Source organism: Zootoca vivipara, chromosome 4 (genome assembly GCF_965207765.1).
Source record: "Zootoca vivipara chromosome 4, rZooViv2.hap1.1, whole genome shotgun sequence".
Taxonomy (NCBI): Eukaryota; Metazoa; Chordata; class Lepidosauria; order Squamata; family Lacertidae; genus Zootoca; species Zootoca vivipara.
In genome coordinates, this window is record NC_142587.1 from 71,791,164 (window position 1) to 71,811,618 (window position 20,455).

Below are 20,455 nucleotides of genomic sequence, written 5' to 3' on the forward strand. Positions count from 1 at the left end.
GATTAATCCACTTTCCATTACTTTCAATGAGAAAGTTCGCTTCATGTTAAGTACGCTTCAGGTTAAGTACAGACTTCCGGAACCAATTGTGTTTGAAAATCGAGGTACCACTGTACTGAGCTAAATGGACTAGTGGGCTGGACTTGCCATCAGGGAGCTTCCTATGTTCCATATGTTCAAGTGACTTGAGGCAACTCATGATGAAGAAAAAGAGCGGTGGTCGGATGCATACTTTCTGTGACTTTTAGGCTGCTGCAGTTGAGCATTACAATGGACAAGGCACAACTGTTTAAAGAGACAGAGAGGAGCCACATGCAAGGCGAGCAGCAGGAGCTGGCAAGGGACTAGAGTGAGATAAAGTCTCTGAAGCAGGCTAGAACAAATCCATTGAGGCTCTTCTACAAACAAGGAAACGTTTGTGAACAAAGTGCAGGTCTTAGGCAGTATCATACCGAGTCATTTGCTCTTCACAGAGGCTTCTGTAATCTTATCGCCTGCAAATTCATGCAGTCTCTCGTCTTTTCCAGAAATTTGTGCTTGTTCAGGGCATCGCTACTTAAAGAGAAAGTGTCCAACTCCTTTATTTGTTTATTTTAAATGAGGGACCCATTGTGTGAGGCACCATTGGGCCTGCAGTGATATAAGGCCAGTTCTAACATGGCATTTCCATTTTTCCTTTTCAGATAAAAGGAAGCAGCTCAGAGAGAAAGGGGTATTTTTGCCTCTCTTGGCTCTGGCCATGACAACTTCTGGCTATGACCCCACACACCCCTGGTATGTCAAGTGAAGAGAACTAGTTATAATGCTTCCATCTGCCAGCAATTATATTTTCTGCTGTCATTGACTGAAAACTGAATGTCGCTTCTTTCCCTGGAGTCCTAGAGAACACGATTGACTTATTTCTTGGCAACCAGCAGATGTAGAAACATAGTGTGTGAAGGGGGGGGGGAGAGAATATTTTAAAGTTATTGCATCACCAAGTTATTTTATTTTTTTCAGTTGATTAGGATAACAATTGACAATGTGATTGTAAATACTGGACATAATAAAGATATCATAATACAGGCAATTGGAGTAAATTGCATAGTTTATTTCAACAGGGTTGTCTTTGGATTCTTAAGTTTCTCCCTTTTTTCTTTGATCCTCTCCTGTGATAAAACAAGTTGTCCCCGGCTTCAGGGACATGGTCACACCTTTTAATGCCCAATAAAGTTATATCCCACTTACTTTTGACTTACATAGCAAACATCATCAGGATGTCGTCAGTTTTATACGATCGTGTTCAGTCGCAAAACTGCAACTCTATATTCCCTTTTTAGTTAGATGTTAGAGATCTGGTATCATTTTATTCATTGTGGGCCTCTGATTATTCAGGATGTCAAAGGAAACATTAAGAAAACCGCAACTTGATACCGTTTCAAAGTTCACCTGAAATTTAGACATATTAATTGTAGAAGTGATCATATTTCAGGCAATGGTGTTGATAAGCAATCTCTGGCATCATTCCTGTCAGGCAGGCTTGCTATATAACAGGTGTGGAGAAACTTTGATCCTCCAGATATTGCTGAACTACAGCTACCATCAGCCCCAGAAAGCATGGCCAATGGCCAAGGATGAGGGGAGTTGTAAGTAAGCAACATCCGGGGGGGGGGCGACCAAGGGTTTCCCACAACAGATAACATGAATGTGATATATTTGCACGGGTTGCAAAATTGTGGCATAGAAGAAAATGCCTCTGCTATCCTCTAATCATAGAGGCACTACATTATTCAAGTTGTTTGGCACTGGGAGCAGGACTTTTTCTGCAGAAATTGACATAGTGGAGTCCTGAGTTGGATCAGGGTTAGGGAAGCTTCAGCCCTATACCACCACCGCTGCATTCCCAGTTGAGATGAGGAGGGAACCTGAAATTATTATTTTTTTGGGGGGGGGAGGTCCCATTTGCTCAGCTGCTTCTCCTCCCCAATACAAATTGTGAAAAGGGAGGGCAATCCAAATATTGAGAACTACAGCAGGGGACAGAGAGCCAAAGCCCTCTCCTACCCTCACACCAAGTTCTCAATATGAATTGAGTTGCCACACTGCTTAGTTTGTGCAATAAGAAGTCTGCACTCCAGAAGAAGGGGCATGGTTAATATCCTGCGTGGTTTGGCTTGCTGCTCTGGGTTATTCTGAAGGAGGCATGCATGCACACTGGTAGCATTTGTTGGCAAATGATTAGCTCTGAAACATCATCAAAGCACAATTTGGGGAATTTTGGTGGTCCTTTTTGTAAACTGACAACGGGGCGCAGTGGATATAAAGATGCCATGCAAAATCAAGATGCATCTGTATAGGTGAGCTAGACAGAAAAGGAAATGGCTTCATCTAGGTTTATATCAGAAAGCGTCTAAACAATGTAAAGTAACTGTGAATTAAAAAAAAATCAAGGGAATGGTCCAAAGTGTTGTCTAAAGGCACACACACAAGGCAGCTACCCATACTCTTTGGTCAGTGCTGGAACATACAGGCAGGAGTATGGGAAGTGACCCAGTGAAGGGCAGAAATACTTCTACCATGGGAGTAGGAAGATGACCCTCCACACTACAGTGTTAACATGGGTCCCCTGCCGTTGCATCCACCAGATATGTGGATGGGCCAGGAAGGGGTAGAAGTGGAAGTACTCTGCACACATGCTCTGCAGAGATTATGTGAATCAACCCAGCCCATCTAATCCCCAATTAAGAGCCAAATGGATATGCCTATCATGTAAAGTTGAGCTCAGTGTTCTACTTACCAGCTCTCTTCGCAGAAGAAGAGTCATTATTACTCAACTGCAAAGAAACTGGTGTATGGTTGATATATTGCCTTTGCTATTATTTTTCCTTTCCCCTCTACTTTATTCCCCCCTACCACCCCCCCTGAAGCATGGCACATATTCACTTCTTCTTAAAATTGTCAAACTGGCAGTCAAAATCCGTCATCCTGCAGATAATAAACTTCCACTGGCGATCCCTGCAAGGGAGAAAAGATAGAGGAAACAAGTGTTTAGGTGATGACCAAGACAGAACATTGCAACAGAGCAAGGCTTCTGGTTGGGTTTCTGGTGTTTTGTGATCTGTCAAAATGGGCTTTGCTCGTTTCTTTCGACTTGATCATCTCTAGCTAAACGACTTAGCCCCAAAATATATAAAAGACTGTCTTCTTACCTACAGAGCTTCCTGGGAGTTGAGATCAGCAGAGGTAATTCCACCACCCTTGAAAGTTCAGAGGGTGTGGACAGAAGTGTGGCCTTCTCTGTGGCAGCCCCTAAGGTGTGGAATTCCCTCCCCACAGAGGTGTGTCTGGGTACGTCAATATACAGCTCTTGGCAAATGCTGAAGACACACGTCTTTACTCTGGCCTTTGACACCTGAGTTGTATGTTGTGGCTGTAATCTGATGCTTTGGCGAGACACACTGGTTGGACATTTCTCATGATTAAAAATGAACAGGGGAGAGGACATCATTTTTGGCATTTTGTTTCAAATACAAAAATGCCTTAGTACAATGCAAGTCCTTTACTGATCTTCATGAAATTTGACCTCATTTTCTCTGAAAAAAGAAAAACAGGAGACAGGGAGAGTTTGCCTGGGAATGATTACTTCTGCCCACAGCCAAAGGGGAAGCTGCAAATGTGACCAGGCATTGCTAGGTAGGCCTACAATTCAATTTCAGACCACATTCCCTTATGGGCCAGCTTCTGGGGGGCCACATACAAGTGGTGGTTAGGGCCAGAAGCATAAATTGGGCAGAGCAATGGATGTGTGACCCCTACCTTTGTACAGTAGGGTGCCTTCCAGAGACACTCAACAATCAGAGGTCTCTCCCCACTCCATTCCCACCTACTCACACCTCCCAATCCTCTTTCCAAACAAGCAAAAGAAGAATTCTCACAATTCAAGGACAAACTGCAGCCTGGCAAAAGTACTCAAGGAAACTGCAGAGCAGGGCTGTGGTTTTGGGAAGGGGGTTGCCTGGAGTCTATTGGGAGCCTAACAGAGAGACTCAGAGCACTACAATCAGCCCTTGAGCTGAAGTCCTCCACCCTTGCATTTAGGGTTCCTTGAGGAGGATCAGCAAAGCAAGCATTGGAGGGGTTGGGGTACGGAAAGTCCCCTATTTCTTTGATTGGTTAAGGGATAAGGAGGGGGCGGGATGCAGAAGTCCCATACTGCTCTGATTGGGTAAGAGCTAGATTGCCACTCTGTCTCCAGCTCAGGGAATGCATGAGGAGGGATCATCATGGAACTTGTGTCTTCCATGTCCATAGTCCCTACCTCCCTTGGACTATGTTGTACCTTCCACACCATTGGTTTTTTGGGGGGGCAAATATTACAATGTAACAAACCATTTCTTTGCAGCACAGGAAAAGGTTCAGGTTTCAAGAGAATTTCTGAATCTGACCTTTCCACACCAGAGAAAGTTGTGGTTGCACCACGGATGTAATGATCATAGGAATACATCATCATGTCCATATCTTCCCCGTAGTGTTCTGGATGTTCTGTTGTCAACCTTTTAAACAGGAGGAGTGGGGGGGGAAAAAAAAAGTTATTTGCCTTCTCTAGAAAAAGTAAGCAAAAAATGCTACAGTTCAATTTCCTTTCAAATGTTATGACCTTTGCTTTTGTTAGCCCACTGAAAAACCTGTTCACACATGTAACTAAACCTAATGCATATCACACCCACTTTGAACTGAAATGTAGGTAGTTGCCTCATATCCTGTGATTTCAAGTCTGCTCTTGACAAACACAGAGGGGCTGTGTTCAGTGTAGCATTAAGCAGATTGTTCTGTTGGTGAAAGGTCTCCTAAGGTCCATCTCGTGTCCACTAAGTCCGGGGCCTTTACTGTGGCAGCACCAGCCCTTTGGTATGCGCGCCCAATGAACAGCAGGAAGGCACCTACAGTATTGGCATATAGACACCTGCTTGAAACGCACCTGACCCAGCTATGAATTAAGCTAATGGATAACATTTTTTTTGTATTTTTTAAATGGATATAATTTTGTTATGCTGCTCACTGCTTCCCTTAACATTGGTAGTATATAAATTTTTGCAAATAAGCAAGTAAATTAAAGCAATGTAAAAAGAGAGTGTGTTGTGTCTTGGTCTTCAGTAGTTTCGTAAATGAAAATAAAATGCTTCGGATGTGCGACGTGTGGTGTGCAATGTGTATGTTTTACTGTGGTTTCATAATTTGTTGGAAGCCATCCAGAGTGGCTGTGGCAACCTAGTCAGATGGACAAAATAATAATAATAATAATAATAATAATAATAATAATAATAATAATAGGAATAATGATGATGATGATGTTATCATTTTACCCATTCATGCTTCATATAATGCAGATTTCTTACTGCTACTCTTACTGCTATTCTTAGAGGCTGGCCCAGGGAGTAACCTTTTGTACTGGGCCTGGATTTGCTGTTCTTCCTCCTCTTTTACTTTTTAAAGGCTTGCTGGGCATCCTCAAAAATTCAACCCCTATGAGACCCCTCTCACCCATTGCACGCTGGCTGGGGCTGATGCGAGTTGTAGTCTGCAAGGCACCATTTGGTCAAATGATTAAGGGAAATGGAGAGTTTAGGCAACTTGCTCATGTACACACAAGAAGCCTGTGTCAGAGTCAGGAATGGAAATGACGAGAGCATAGTTTCTCACTTGGTTATTCTACTTCAGTGGAGTCTCTCTGTCTACAAGCCCTTAGCTATTTTCTGTGATTATAGACACAATGAAATTGCCCTATTTTTTATATAATTAAACATATATTCCACAACTTGGTTTTTCTGTTTAGTAGTTTACTATGTCATGTACATAGCAGATGTGGTTTAATTACAGATCATTTCCTGGCTCTTTTTTCTCATCCCCTCCCCCTGCCCTCAAAAGACCATTCAGTGCACTGTCTAAACATTGCCAGTAATAGAAGAACATTCTCTAACAAACACAAACAAGAACAACTGGCTCTGAAATTCTGGAACTGCTCAAAATTCTTAAAAGGGAACTTATCTCCCATGCCTGAGAGAGAGAGCAATGGTACTATGTAAGTTTCTCTCTTGCCATGTGGTGTGCATGTGTGAAAGACAGAAATGCTAGAGAGAGAGAGAGAGAGAGAGAGAGAGAGAGAGAGAGAGAGAGAGAGAGAGAGAGAGAGAGAGATGCAGGAAGGGAGACGTGCAATTGCATTTCAGGCTTCCTGCTATGTCTGTGTCATCTTCAAACACAAGATACCTTGGAAGAGCTGTAGCTCAGTGGTGGAGCATCTGCTTTGCATATGGAAAGTCCTTAGGAACCTGCTGGATCAGACCAATGGCCCACCTCATCCAGCATCCTGTTCTCACAATGACCAACCAGGTGCAGTCCCAGGCATTCCCAGGTAGGCAATGATGTATTTATGGGAAACGGGGCATTTGCTTGGGGCAGCAAATTTGAGGAGGTGGCATCTCATCACAGCACTGGAGAGAGAAGAGGCCCCAAGATGCAGGTGGCCATTTCTCCTCCTTGCCCTGCAGCAGTATCAGAGCCATGGCAGCTCTCCTCAGGAGGAGGGAAGAAGTAGGAGAGAGCGCCTCTCTCCCTGCTCCTATTGAGGGGGACCAGCTGCACATTGGCTCTTTCCGGGCCATTGTGTTGAAAATCACCAGAAGTGGCCAGAAGCCATGTTGAGGGCAACATGTGAAAGGTAGCACCCTTGGAGCAAGGCTCTCTCCTTGGAAGGAGGCACAAAGAAAGGCAAAAGAGACTTTCCCTTCTAGGGATACCAGCTGTCTTCTGCAGTTGCTCCAGTTTCCAGACACTGACATTGCCAGTGAAAGACTCCATGAACATCAACACCTTTAATAAATGGCAAACTGTGTAGAGGAAATGGTTGCATCCGCTAGGGCTCATAATCTTGTAAGGTCTTGGTAAATGTGGTCATTGCTTGGAGAGGCAATGGTGAGTGAGAGCAGCTATAAGCACCAGCCAAACATTTCTGGACCTCGTCAGCCCTGCTTGCTTGGAGCAGGGAAATTATTATAAACAACATTCCAAATGCTGTTTATCTTTCAGACTGCTTCAAGCTGAGGATTGAGATTTCCCTCTACCTATATAGATTTACAGATAGATGCAACATCACAGTCACATCTGCAAAGAGTTTGCTACTTCTCTATTTAACTTTCTTCTTTATTCCTTCCAGGCTAACGCTGGAAGTTATAGAACAGCTGGCATCTCATCACAGAACCATAAAATGTAGCTGATTGCTAGAGCCTTTTCCAGGGAAATACCTTACTTTGCCTTCCAAGATTATATTTTGATAGCATAATAAAACTGTCCCATATAAAAGAACAAGACAACCACGTTCAGCACTAATGAGATCTCACAGGTTCCTAGTAAATGAAGGCTGGGTTTATGGAACAGTTGCCTGCAAGTAAGTCCCATAGATTTCATTAGGGCTTGCTTCTGAGTAGAGGTGCATAAGATTACACTTTAAAGCTGTAATCCTATGCACATTGATATACAAATGATCCCTCTGAACTTCATGGGCTTAACAAAAGCATAGGCTTGTGTCATAAAGAGGGTGTGTTGTGATGAACCACCCTGAGATCTACAGATGAAAAGCGGCATACAAATTAAATGAATAAATAATAATAATAATAATAATATGGAAATGCAAATAGCTGTTTGTGGGCAAGGTCAGACCATTAAGATACCAGCCAACAGGATTCTGAGCACAAGGTTTGCTTGGTTCCATAGTATGTGGACTTGGGGACTCTGCACAAATTCTGATTGAACACAGAAGTTACTGGGCCAGTCTGCCAGCTCAAACACAAAGTGAGTACAATGGTACCTCGGAAGTCGAATGAATTCCGTAACAAAAGGCCATTCGACTTCCAAAACTTCGGGAACCAAGGCACAGCTTCCGATTGGCTGCAGGAAGCTCCTGCAGCCTATTGGAAGCCGTGTCGGACGTTTGGGTTCCAAAGAACATTCACAAACCAGAACACTCACTTCCAGGTTTGCGGCATTCGGGAGCCAAAACATTCGGGTCACAAGGTGTTCATCAACCAAGGTTCGATTGTATCTAGTTTGTAAAATGAAAATACTACCGGTAGGAGGCTACACTTAACAAGATTTTATGATAAAATGTATCTTTGCTGAAAGTCTTAGGGGTAAATTCTGTGCACAGTGGAGCTGGAGCTGTGACTCTATGGAGCTGGAGAAGACTCAGAAAAGGGCAAGCAAGGGGTTGAAGCAACTCTCCTATGAGGAATGGCTACAATATTTGGAGTTCTTTAAGTTCAGAGAAAATGTGAGCAGGGGAGGGGATGGTAGAAGTACTGTATATAAACTGATGTGTGGGGTGGAGAAAGTGGACAGGGACACATTTTTCTCCCACTTCCATAAAACTAGAACTCATGGACGTCCAATGAAGCTGAACGTCGGAAGGTTCAGGACAGACAAAAGAACATAGTTCTTCACACACTGCATAGTTAAACTATGGAATTTGCAAGTAGTGACAGCCACCAACTTGGATGGCTTTAAAAAGTGGATTGGACAACACCATTGACTGGGAATCGGAAATAGAGAACATATTGTTGCACTCAGCTTATGCTTACAGGTTTCCTCCAGGCATCTGGTTGGCCTCTGGGAGAAAAGGATGCTGGACTAATGGGCCATTGGCCCTGATCCAGTAGGCTCTGCTTTTGTTCTCATGTGATATAGATAGAGATGAATACCTAAGCACATACTCATTAGGATGCCAGAAGCAGGGAGATGGGGCTTCAGATATGAACAGCATCCGAAGCTGCCAGGCAAGAGCCTTAAATTGACATGGCAAATCGATGCTCCAAGATTACAACTGAATTGAATGGTACAATAGCGTGACTTGTCCCATTGAGGCACAAAACCAGTTCCTTCATAAATGTAAGCAAAGGCCTTGATGATGACCTTTGCTAGTAAAGCAGAGAGCACCTCCTTCACAAGGCAGACTTTTGGCAGGGCTGTTGCTTCACGCGCAGGTGCAGAACATTAGCCGTCACTTGGAAGGATGTTTGAAGATTTTATGAAGGGAAATTCAAGATTACTTTCCCTCCTATCTGCAAGGCAATTTTTATTCTGGACTTGTATGCATTGTTGTTCCATGTCAGCAGCTGGCCCAATAAAGGCAAGTAAACATCTTGTGCACATCTAATTGAAAACTTTACTTCCTCTGTAGTTCTGTTTGCCTATGATACTTTGAATCACCTTTGGTCAGTCCATTTAAGGAAGCAATTGGCCAGTGCTCATCTTAGCTGCACAGACAAAAGCATCCTGGTTTCTAATTTGGACAGCTATATCAACAACCCAGTCGCTCAGATTGCGATACATCAAATTACCCTGTTTTGTTCTATATTAAAGCTCAGTTTGTACTAGAAACTGGTTTTTTTTGTATTACAGTTCCACCCTCTGGGGTCAACCAACTGAAATCAGACAGGCACATAGCATCTGATGCTTATGTACCTACTGAAGGCATTTTTATTTAAGAAGACATTTTTCTGAGGAATCATTTACACAATCATTTACGAAATATTAATTGTACATCTCTGGAAAGCTTTTATTGCTTTTAGAGTTTAAGGGAATGATCTCGGGTTTTTGTTTTTGTTTTTAGAAATGTTCTCAATGCATTAAAAACTCAGTGCACTTTTGTGAACTCACCAACATGAATATGGACATCTGCGGCTGTAGCGGCAGCAATAGAATTGCCACTCTCGATCAAGCACTGATGGAAAATACTGGCTCTGGAATCCTGCCACCAACCCATTATTTGAGCATGTTTGATACCTGAAGAGAAAAACAACAATGAAAATAAGTTGTACTACTAGTAGTAGCGTTGTTGTTGTTGTTGTTGTTAACATGCCTGTAAATACTTTCTTGCAGAGTACTGGAATCTAGCAAGTAGGGATGAGCAAATATGACTATTTTGGTATTTCTCGGTTCCTAATTTTCCAATATTATTGTTGTGAGTTTGCAGAGTTAGTCTGCATGATGCCTGAGTCCCTTCTAACTCCTAAAGTCCTGATTCCAGCAAGGATTGAAATCTACTGGAGGATTCCATTGATGAACTAGTCAGGCAAGTTCTTGTGTGAGAGAATGGGCATAGTTGTCACCTAAGTTGTTACCCATTAATGTAGCAAAAGAAGTGATGGTGCCCTCTGGGCAAATGAGCGAGCCTTTCCCTCTCCTCACCTGGCTGCTACTTAGAAAGACAATAGCCAGAGTCCTGGGGCTTCAGCTAGAAGCAGGTAGAAGCCAGAGAGTGAGAGACATGCTTGATTTCTGTTTGATTCCAAGGCGGTGACTATTGGAAAGTGTAAATGCTGTGAGCCCCTCCATCTTAGGCTCAGGTTGTATATATGTGTAAATAAACCACATATCCTAAAGACACCACAATCCCTGCTGTCTCTCATTCCAAGGAAACAGAATCCTGGGTGAGTGCTTGGAACCCCTGGACTCAGAGACTGGGGTGGCGTGCAACCCATGTCATTCAGTTTTCCACATCAGTTTGCAACTTTTAAAAAAGTCCTCATGAAAATTCATCAATATTTTACTGCAAATTTATCCTAATAGTCACCTTTTGTGTGCAAATTTGCCTCATGAACACATTTTTGTAAAGCAATTTCCCCATATGTATTGCATTTTTGTATGATATTCTCACTAATCTATGCAAGCTTCTTTGCTAGCAAACGACATTGCAAAATATGGAGAAGCAACCCAGACTCTATCACTGGCTTCCTTTTGCCCAGTCCTGAAAGGACTACCAGGCTATGGTAGTTGCAACTGACATTTTGTGATGGGAAGACAGTGGACGAACCCTCCTGAGTACCAGGGCCGGCGTGTCCATTAAGGCGAACTAGGCAGCTGCCTAGGCCGCCTCGCCCGCCTTTCAGCCAAGGAACTCTCTTTTTATATTTTATATTTATTTTTTCTACTTTTTAATTTTTTTCTATTTTTATCTTTTATTTTTTCTATTTTTATTTTTTCTACTTTCTATTTCTATTTCTATTTATTTTATTTTCCACTTTTATTTTTTCTAAAAAAGGTCAACAACTCTGAGAAATGGGGGGGGGCAGAAGGTGATCTCGCCTAGGGTGCAAAAAACCCTACTCAGTCCCTCCTGAGTACACGGGACCTTGGTGACTCCCATGGGCGTAGGCAAGGGGGGGCAGGAGGGGGCAGCTGCCCCCCCTAGAAGCAAAAAATTAATGTATTTTACAGACCATAACCAGCACTTTTCCTCTCCAAAAACTGAAGTGGAAAGGGCTTTGCTTTAGCAAGAGCAGCTAAGTCTCTGCTTGCTGGGGGGGGGGGACACAGCTGTAACAAAAACACATCAAATAAATAAAGCAAAGTGGCTACCAGTAGTTAAGCAGTTAAGACAATGGAGCATATATCCCCAGGCAAGATTCGATAACTGACCATTTCACCCTATTGTTCTTAAGTCGGAGTTGTTAATGAGCATTCAGGAGCATTAAGAGTTCTATTGGCGATTTAAGGAGGGTGCAGACTCAGAGGATTCAATTTGACTAAGGTGGCTCTGCAAGGCTAAAAGGAAGTGAATAAGAAAGGGGGGGCTGTAGCTTTGACAGACACAGTGATGTTTATAAAAAGCAGTGGTGTTCTAGTCTGCCCCTCCTCCTGCATCTGTATACTGTAAATCAGGGGTGGCCACCTCCCAAGAGACTCTGATCTACTCACAGAGTTTAAAACTAGGGGTGATCTACCCCCTTTTGGGGGGGTTCAGGTCAAAGCTGTTGAGTTTTTTTAAGGAAGGGAAGCCCTGTTTTTTGGGGTTTAGGTCAAACTTGTTGAGCTTTTTTTAGGAGGGAGGGAGGCCCATTTTTGTTTAGGGCTTCAGGTCATAGTTCAACTTTTTTTAGGGAGGAGAAAATTTTGGGTGAGCTTTTTTTAGGGGTGCCAGTGACCTACCAGTGATCTACCACAGACATCCAGTGATCTACTGGTAGATCACAATCTACCTGTTGGACGTGCCTGCTGTAAATCAAGCAGAGAGAAAGCAGCTTACAAGGCTCCTGTACATGCAGAGTTCCAGCATCACAGCGTCACCCAGAGGCACCCACAAATATGAGTTATCCCTCTCTCTATTTATTTATTTATTCCTTCCTTCCCTCCCTCTTCCATCCTTAATAAAATAGGGGGGCAGATAAGCCCCACATAGAAAGCCCATCAACATGGGGGGATGACTCTTTCAAATACGGTATTTACCAGTAATTGGGGGGGGGGAGAGGCACCTAGGCCTCTAGGAGTTGGCTGCTATGCCTAGGAGTAGGACAATTCAAGAAAGCAGAATGATGCATATGCTATGGTAATATATCAATAGAATCATAGAATTGTAGTTGGAAGGGACCACAAGGGTCATCTAGTCCAACCCCCTGCAATGCAGGATTTATTTCCTAAGGTGGGGCTTGAACCATGGTTGAAATATTATGCTGATATGCAGCAACGCCTCGGAGCCATCGTGGCTGCGGCCATGCCTTGCCTCGCCCTGCCACCCCCTCTCGCCTGCCCGACCCTCCCGTCCTCTTGCTGCAGAGTTCCAGCATCACAGCGTCATCCAGAGACACCCACAAATATGAGTTATCCCTCTCTCTATTTCTTCCTTCCTTCCTTCCTTCCCTCCCTCTTCCATCCTTAATAAAATACGGGGGGGGGGCAGATAAGCCCCACATAGAAAGCCCATCAACATGGGGGGATGACTCTTTCAAATATGGTATTTACCAGTAATTTTTTTTGGGGGGGGAGGCACCTAGGCCTCTAGGAGTTGGCTGCTATGCCTAGGAGTAGGACAATTCAAGAAAGCAGAATGATGCATATGCTATGGTAATATATCAATAGAATCATAGAATTGTAGTCGGAAGGGACCACAAGGGTCATCTAGTCCAACCCCCTGCAATGCAGGAATTTTTTCCTAAGGTGGGGCTTGAACCATGGTTGAAATATTATGCTGATATGCAGCAACGCCTCAGAGCCGTCGTGGCTGCGGCCATGCCTTGCCTCGCCCTCGCCCGCCCTGCCACCCCCTCTCGCCTGCCCGACCCTCCCGTCCTCTCCAGCCAAGCAGGGTAGCCGCCAACGCTGCCAGCCCCAGAAGCACAAGGTGGCCGCTGCCTCCGCCACTGCCACGATGTCATCAGGCCCGCTGGCCTGTAGCCCCGCCCACATTCCCACTTCGTGGCCCCTCCCCTCCCGTGCCTTGGCCCCGCCGCTGAACGACCATGGCTTGCCCCCCCCCCCTAGTTTTGATCCTGGCTACGCCCCTGGTGACTCCCCAACAGTGCCAACCCTTGAAGCTTAACTTTTTCTGATGTTTTAAATGGTCTCATACCTGTAGCTGAACCAGGCCAAGTCTTTTCCCCACTTACTTCATATATCCCTGCCCCAAAACTGTGCTCCTCAGATAGGGCACTGCTGTGCATGCCACATGGTTCAGACAAGCTCCTGGTGCCTTGAAGTTTAAATATATTTTTGTTTAAGAAGGCTTTCCCATAAGCTATTTGTTAGCAGGAAGAAAGAACAAAGAGGCTTGTCCACCGTGCTCAGCCTCCTTTCTTCGGCCTTACTCCGCCCCCTTTGGCCAGGCGTCCTTTGTCCTACCTGGCCGGGTGACGGGTCATAGGCCAACTCACACAGGTGGGTGGCACTGGCCAGGTAAGCCCTGCGCGGTGTCGCAAGCCCCGCCCACCTGAGGGGAGGGGTGAGGAAGGTTGGCGGTTCGAATCCCTGTGACGGGGTGAGCTCCCGTTGCTTGGTCCCAGCTCCTGCCAACCTAGCAGTTCGAAAGCACGTCAAAGTGCAAGTAGATAAATAGGAACCGCTACAGCGGGAAGGTAAACGGCGTTTCCATGTGCTGCTCTGGTTCTCCAGAAGCAGCTTTGTCATGCTGGCCACATGACCTGGAAGCTATACGCCGGCTCCCTCGGCCAATAATGCGAGATGAGCGCGCAATCCCAGAGTCGGTCACGACTGGACCTAATGGTCAGGGGTCCCTTTACCTTTACTAATTGCATAACTTATAAACGGTTTTGTCTTTGCAGTCTATCTTTTGTATTTCATTTCATTTTTAACTTATTGTACATCACTTTGATAGCTTGTAGCTATGAAATAGTTTATAAATCAGCAGAATCAATAATGTAATAATAGTTAATAATAATGATTCTCCTTCCCTTGTGATAGTCTACCATACATGCACTAAGAAAATCATCTGCAGTCTCTAGGGGCTGCTGGCAAAGGTGTAAATTCTTCCAAAAGCGAAATGCTGCTGTTGACTAGGAATAAGTGGTTTTTAAAGATCTGTTTGCCTGTCATGGAAACCAAATCTATTAGCACTTCTAATAGTGCTACCACTGTGGGGCAGTTATTTCGCTGGCACTATTTCACAGAAATCCCTGTGTTCTGTTTTTCAAAACAGCAGATAAACTAGGGCTGCTTTGCTCAGCTATTACCATAAAAACCATGCCGTTCTTTCAAGATGATTGTTTCATTTGCTTTTCTTTCTCAAGCGGTGATACGGTTACTGTGTCTCATATCACCATCAAATAGTAGTTGGAGCTAATGGCTTCACCTGTCACTTCACCTGTCACCAGTGCCTCCCTCAAGGAAGTTTTTTGTTTTGTTTTTTAAATCATTAAATGGTACAAAGGTGGAGGGTGGGGTGAGGTGCTAAGACTAGGTAAAACTTCCACATAAGGAAAATAAAAAAAATCCTTCAGTAGCACCTTAAAGACCAACTAAGTTTTTATTTTGGTATGAGCTTGCTTTCGTGTGCATGCACACTTCTTCAGATACACTTGAAACAGAAGAGTCAGACCCTTATGTATATACAGAGGGTGGTGGGGGTGGGTGGGTGGGTGGGAATGGGTGATGGGCTGATGGGAGTGGTAAACCTGTAGATGGCTGTTAACGACTGATGATGACTGCAATTGGTCCTGCGGGGGAAAAAGCAAGGGCTGAGGCGCTAAAGAAAGCTTGATCATGCAAATCCACATAAGGATTTCAATTTCAGCTTGGATAAGTAAAGCCAGACATTCCAAAGGAACATGACCTCAAATGGCTCTATAGCCTTGAACTGTTAACCAGTCATTTTCCCCTTACACTCACTTTTGACTTTGTCAGCAGAAAGGGGTGAACAAAGACAGTTGCATTTGGATATGGTTTTGTTAAAAATAATAATCAAGGTCTCAGATATAGAATAAATATTCATAAATGCACACATATCTAAATATATGAAACGTGTCTGCAATAGAATGGAAGAGCAATCCTGAAGCCATTTTGACTCTCCCAATGACCTCAAATATTCCTCTGTAGCAAGGGAGGCAAATGGGGAAAGCCTTCCCATTGTCTTTTTGCTTGAAAATCCTGTCTTAAGGGCGTATTTGTGTATGAATAGGGTGAGCCTGTGATCTGGACTCGGGAGTTAAAGTATTAACCATCACAAAAGAATGGCCAGACTGCCCAGGTAAGGCAATTAGTGACCATTATTTCTGCTGTAGACCGCCTCCTTCTGTGATGTATGTGTGATGTTCTGGGGGGTGGTCTTGGGCTACAGGGTGGGCAATTTCAAAAGTCTATATAAGGGATTGTGCACCATTGTTCAGGGTTCTCCTCCCTCCTGCATGTGGTGAGTGGGGACCCTGTTGCAACAGTTCCTTTAACAAAGACCAGGCTTACTAGACACTTTGCTTCTCAGTATACTCTGGTTGGCTGTTATTTTTCTACCAATAAGGAATCCTTAAGGACTCTATACGGGCTCCAGAATACCCCTTAAGGGAAAGGGAGCAGAGTTTTTTTTTCTTATAACAGTTTTCAAAGGCCAAAGGAAGCTGTCTTACACTCTGACAGACCCATCGGTCAATCTGGTTCAATACAGCCTAGAATCACAGAGGCTTGCGAGGGTTTCAGTCAAGGGACAATCCCTAGCTCTACCTGAAAACGCTAGAGACTGAACCTGGAACCTTCTGCTTACCAATGAGCTGCATCCCTTCTCCAGTTTGTAATGAGTTTGCCCAGGCTCCAGGACTCCCTGCCCCATACCAGCCTTCCTCAGTGCCAAACCCTTTCTCCTCACCCCCACACAACTACTTTTGTGCAGAGTGTGTGTCCCCAGTTCTCAGCTCCCTTAAGAAACTGCAGTTCCCAGGATTCTTTGGGGGAAGCCATGTGCTTTAAATGTATGGAGTGGATAAGACCTAATTTTATTATGCTATCGCCAGCTGCATAGGTGGAAGCAAGCAATGCTTTTTAAAAGAGCAGAAGGCAGTACGGTAGACCTATTATTGCTTGTGGCTACACACTCTTGTGTACCACTGTCATCACTAGTAAAACTGCCTTTGCAAGTTTAGCAGCATTACCAATATCATCATCATCTGTGGCCCCAGTCACAGGAAAGTGTGGTGCAGTAGAGAGAGAGCTAGGCTAGCAAGTGGGAGACCTCAGGCTCATGAAGCTGGCTGGGTTGTCCCGAGCAGCTCTTTCTTAGCCTAGCCTAGCCTCCCTCACAGGGTTGTTGTGAGGATAAAATGGCACAAAGATATATTACTTCCTAAACTCAGGCCTTGAGAAAAGGGTGGGAAATAAATGTACATCCTTTGGTACGATGAGTCATCTAGGCCTGTTTTATTCCATAGACTCCATCAGCATTTCTAGGCAAAATATTAGATAATGATAGCAAAATATCTGTGCATACATGGGGGGGGGAATGGTCATTTGTATTTCCAAACCAGAGTGGTAAAAGGTCAGTGTTAATGCTTTCTTAACATACATATTTCTTCCAGATTTAGATGCTTTTTCTTATTTCCATTTCGCCTTTAAAGACATAACTCCACACCATCTCTTCCTTTCTTTTTTTAGCAAAGAAACTGGCAGGTCTCCCTCTCCTATCTTGTGCCAAATAAGCACATTCTGTGTGAGCAAAGTGAAGAAGAGAAATATATGCAATGATGAGCAATACAGTTAAAATATGTGAAAATGTTTTGTTGAGTTCAGTTAACATTTTCATGTTTAACACAAAGTGCCAAAGGCTCCTAGGGAAGGTGGGGTATGAGAGATAGATTATGGCCTCTTGTTCAGTTTTGTTTTTTGGCCTTAGGACATTGAGGGAAAGTTGCAGTGCTGTTTTAGGACAAACACAAATTTTAAAGGCAGTAACATAGAAATGAGATTGTGAAGAACCTTGCAACCAACTTAACACCTTAGTAAGAATAACTTAGTAATGGGGGAATGGGGAGAGGTTACTTGATCACAAGTCAAAGGACAAGATAATTCTTCCATCTATAGTTTCATTTAAACATATATATATATATATATATATATATATATATATATATATATATAATCATAAGCAAGGAAATAATGCAATGCATTAATACCGAAGCGTTAGAAAACATGTTTAGATATATTCTGCCTAGAAATATTTAGTGCAAAGTGAGTATGTGTGACAGAATGTTCTGCACACATAATATGAAGAGAAACTGAGAACTAGGACTACATAAAATATCCACTCCCTATCTTTTGAGGCGGTAGATAGGGCTTTTAATCATTCTTAACTGAATAGGAACAGGAGTCTTTCATTGCAAAATTCATCCAGCACTGGGCAGATCTCTCAAATCATTAAAATGTTGGCGGCAGATCAACAGTACTTTCTTCAGAGAGCTGAACATATTGTAATAGAGCTATCATTGCTCATGTACACTCATTGCTCTGCCCCCTCCTGCCCCGCATGGAATATTTCTCTAGTCAAATAGATTTTGCAAGGTTTCCTGGTGCTATTAAAATCTGCTTCGCTAGAACAGAATATGATAGCCATGCCAAGCAAAAATTCTTCTCATTACAAACAACAAGAAGAACTATTATCCATCTAACTCCAGCCAATGTTGCTGAACTGGTGGACAAAAGTACATGCTTGCAGGACAAGGAGAGAGACAAATCAAGGATTCAAATCAAGGATTCAAATCACATTCACATTCACAATGTGGAGGAAGCAAGGAATGGAGCAATACAAATGGGATCCATTGTGGTGTTGTGAGTGGAGTGTTGGACTAGGACAGTGGTGGCGAACGTTTTAGAGACCGAGTGCCCCAACCCCAACCCCACTTATTTATTGCAAAGTGCCAACACAAAGTGCCCTGAGTTGTTGAGCTTCTTTTTGGGGGGGGGAGTGTCCAGGTTTGTTGAACTTTTTTGAGGGGAATGCCAAGAGGCAGCCACCAAACTAACACAGAGGAAGCCAATCGACAACAGGCAATAATCTCCCGCTCAATCGCTGCAGACAATCTCTGGCTCGCACAAGCCCAAAATAACCCATTTCTGGCTTGCAGTGGCATTGGAGGGGGGGGGCTGAGGAACTCTAGTGAGAGTTTCCTGCCCACAGTGGTCGGGGGGGCTGCCCACTTTGCCAACCCTCAGCAACGGTGTGGATGGACCGATGGAGCGCATGCCCACAAAGAGGGCTCTGAGTGCCCACACTGGCACGCCTGCCATAGGTTTGCCACCACTGGATTAAGATCTGGGAGACCAGGGTTCCAATCCCCACTCAGCCATGAAGTTCGCTGGGTGACCTTGGTCCAGTCACTGCCTTTCAGCTTAACCTGCCTCGCAGGGTTGTTATGAGGATTATATGGGGATGGGGAGAGCCAAATATGCCACCTGGAGTTCCTTGGAGTAAAGGTGGGATATAAAGCCAATAAATAAATGAAGTTGCAGCTGCCTCATCTATGGAAATACGTAGCAGAATCATCACTGCAGCTTGTTGCATTGTTCGCACTGGCTTAAGCAGAGCGTTAATTCCTTGATTAATTTGTTTTTGTGCCACATGCATTGCTATCTGTTAACCATCGCATCAACCTGGCACTGAGTAACATGGGTTTCGCACACACATACTCTCTCACACAAACACACACAATGGCAGCTCCTAAAGAAAGTTTAAGCTTGGTGTCCTACCATTCCAGTCCAGCTCTGTTGATCTCTTCCCACCAGCACTCTGAGGGCTCTCCCAAGGTGTGAGGGGTAGGCATGCAGGCATAGTTCCACAGTCTGTCAGAGCCTTCCTTTTTGCTGAAAGTACTCCTCACGGCCACTATCACTTGTCCATGAGGACACTGGAAATTGAAACCCTGCCGGTACACATTGACCCATCCGTCACTGTCGCTGCCCCTGTAGTCATTATACGGGTCATAATAGTCCATGTATTGGCCCCAAGCCACCGTGAGCAGCGGCAGGACCATGCAGAGGAGAGCGAGGTCCATGTTGCTTGTGTTTCTGGCTGTAAAGTGTCCTGCTGGTTTGTTGTGCTAGCTTTTTTTTTTTAAAAAAAAAAAACATCACGTCAAACATTTGGATTCCAGATGTGGAATATCTAGCTCCAAATGCAATGTGTCACCGTTTAGCGGAGCTTCTCTGTGCGAAAGACTTGGCCGCAGACACATTCAATTAGTTTTAAGGTGGAATTTTATGAGCACATTAATTCCTGACATCGTCTGAGCTGGGATTTCCTAGGACTATAAACCAGTTGCAATCCCAAGGGCTCCCATATAAAAAGAGGTGAGTGTTATATATCACAGATGTGCATACAGTAGCTGGAGACAGCGACAGGAGGGGGGAGAGAACCTTTTCCATTTGAAAGCACAGCTACTGCTGCAGGCAAACGTGATTTGGCAAAAAGCTGGAATTCCAGGAATCACGATGAAATAACTTCAGGTTGCAATATTCCATCCCTAGCCTCTGTTTGGCTTTGGGGGGTGAGGAGAAACAACATTCTTTTTTTATTGGAGAAAAATATTCCTTCATAGATTAAAAAAATACAGTCTCAGATTCAAGTATGTACCTATGCAACTGTTGCACTGCAAACTTGCTGCCCTGTGATAAAATCAACAGATTATTGGGGAGGTGGGAAAGGATAAAACGTGCAATTCTTGTGGAACAGTTGAGGGGCCCTCCAGACACCTCTTAAATTAGCCAGTTATGGTTATTTGTGCTCATGATGGTTATACGCCATCTCGCTTTCCATGCTGTTTGCACCTGCAAAGGTTAGGGTTGCCAGACTCAATAGTGGACAGGACTTCTGTGCCTTTAATTGCCCTGCTCTCTTTTGAGTCTGGAAACCTTAAAGAGAAACCAGCAGACCCTTTGCTTGGAAATTAAACAAAAAGTCTGCTGGTTTCTCTTTAAGGTTTCCAGACTCAAAAGAGAGCAGGGCAATTAAAGGCACAGAAGTCCTGTCCACTATTGAGTCTGGCAACCCTAGCAAAGGACAGATATTAGGCTTCATTTCCAATCAGTTCATGTCCCATAGCTTCAGGGGTCCCTTTACCTTTAACAAGTGAGAAAATGAGACACAGAGAGAATAGAAATTGACAGATTTAATCAATCCCTAATGATAGCTGTCTGCTACCTCCAATATTGCAGACAG

General features: G+C 44.0%; 1 protein-coding gene across 1 annotated transcript; it reads right to left on the bottom strand.

Annotated features, from left to right (window-relative positions):
* Nucleotides 1–965: 965 nt before the first annotated feature.
* DPT (dermatopontin) lies at nt 966–19,338 on the bottom strand. The gene is made up of 4 exons (XM_035116361.3): nt 18,988–19,338; nt 9,691–9,816; nt 4,425–4,532; nt 966–2,994 (listed from the first exon to the last, which is right to left on the bottom strand). Exons 1-4 carry the CDS (start codon nt 19,290–19,292, stop codon nt 2,919–2,921), a joined length of 615 nt encoding a protein of 204 aa, XP_034972252.1. The 5' UTR covers nt 19,293–19,338; the 3' UTR covers nt 966–2,918.
* Between the last annotated feature and the right edge of the window lie 1,117 nt (nt 19,339–20,455).

Excerpts from the sequence above, each read along its gene's own strand:
- DPT (XM_035116361.3), bottom strand. The coding sequence starts at position 19,292 with ATGGACCTCGCTCTCCTCTGCATGGTCCTGCCGCTGCTCACGGTGGCT. Across the intron at positions 9,817-18,987 it reads AACAGAGCTGGACTGGAATG|GTATCAAACATGCTCAAATA; the intron begins GTAGGACACCAA and ends TTTTCTCTTCAG. Across the intron at positions 4,533-9,690 it reads AGATGTCCATATTCATGTTG|GTTGACAACAGAACATCCAG; the intron begins GTGAGTTCACAA and ends CCTGTTTAAAAG.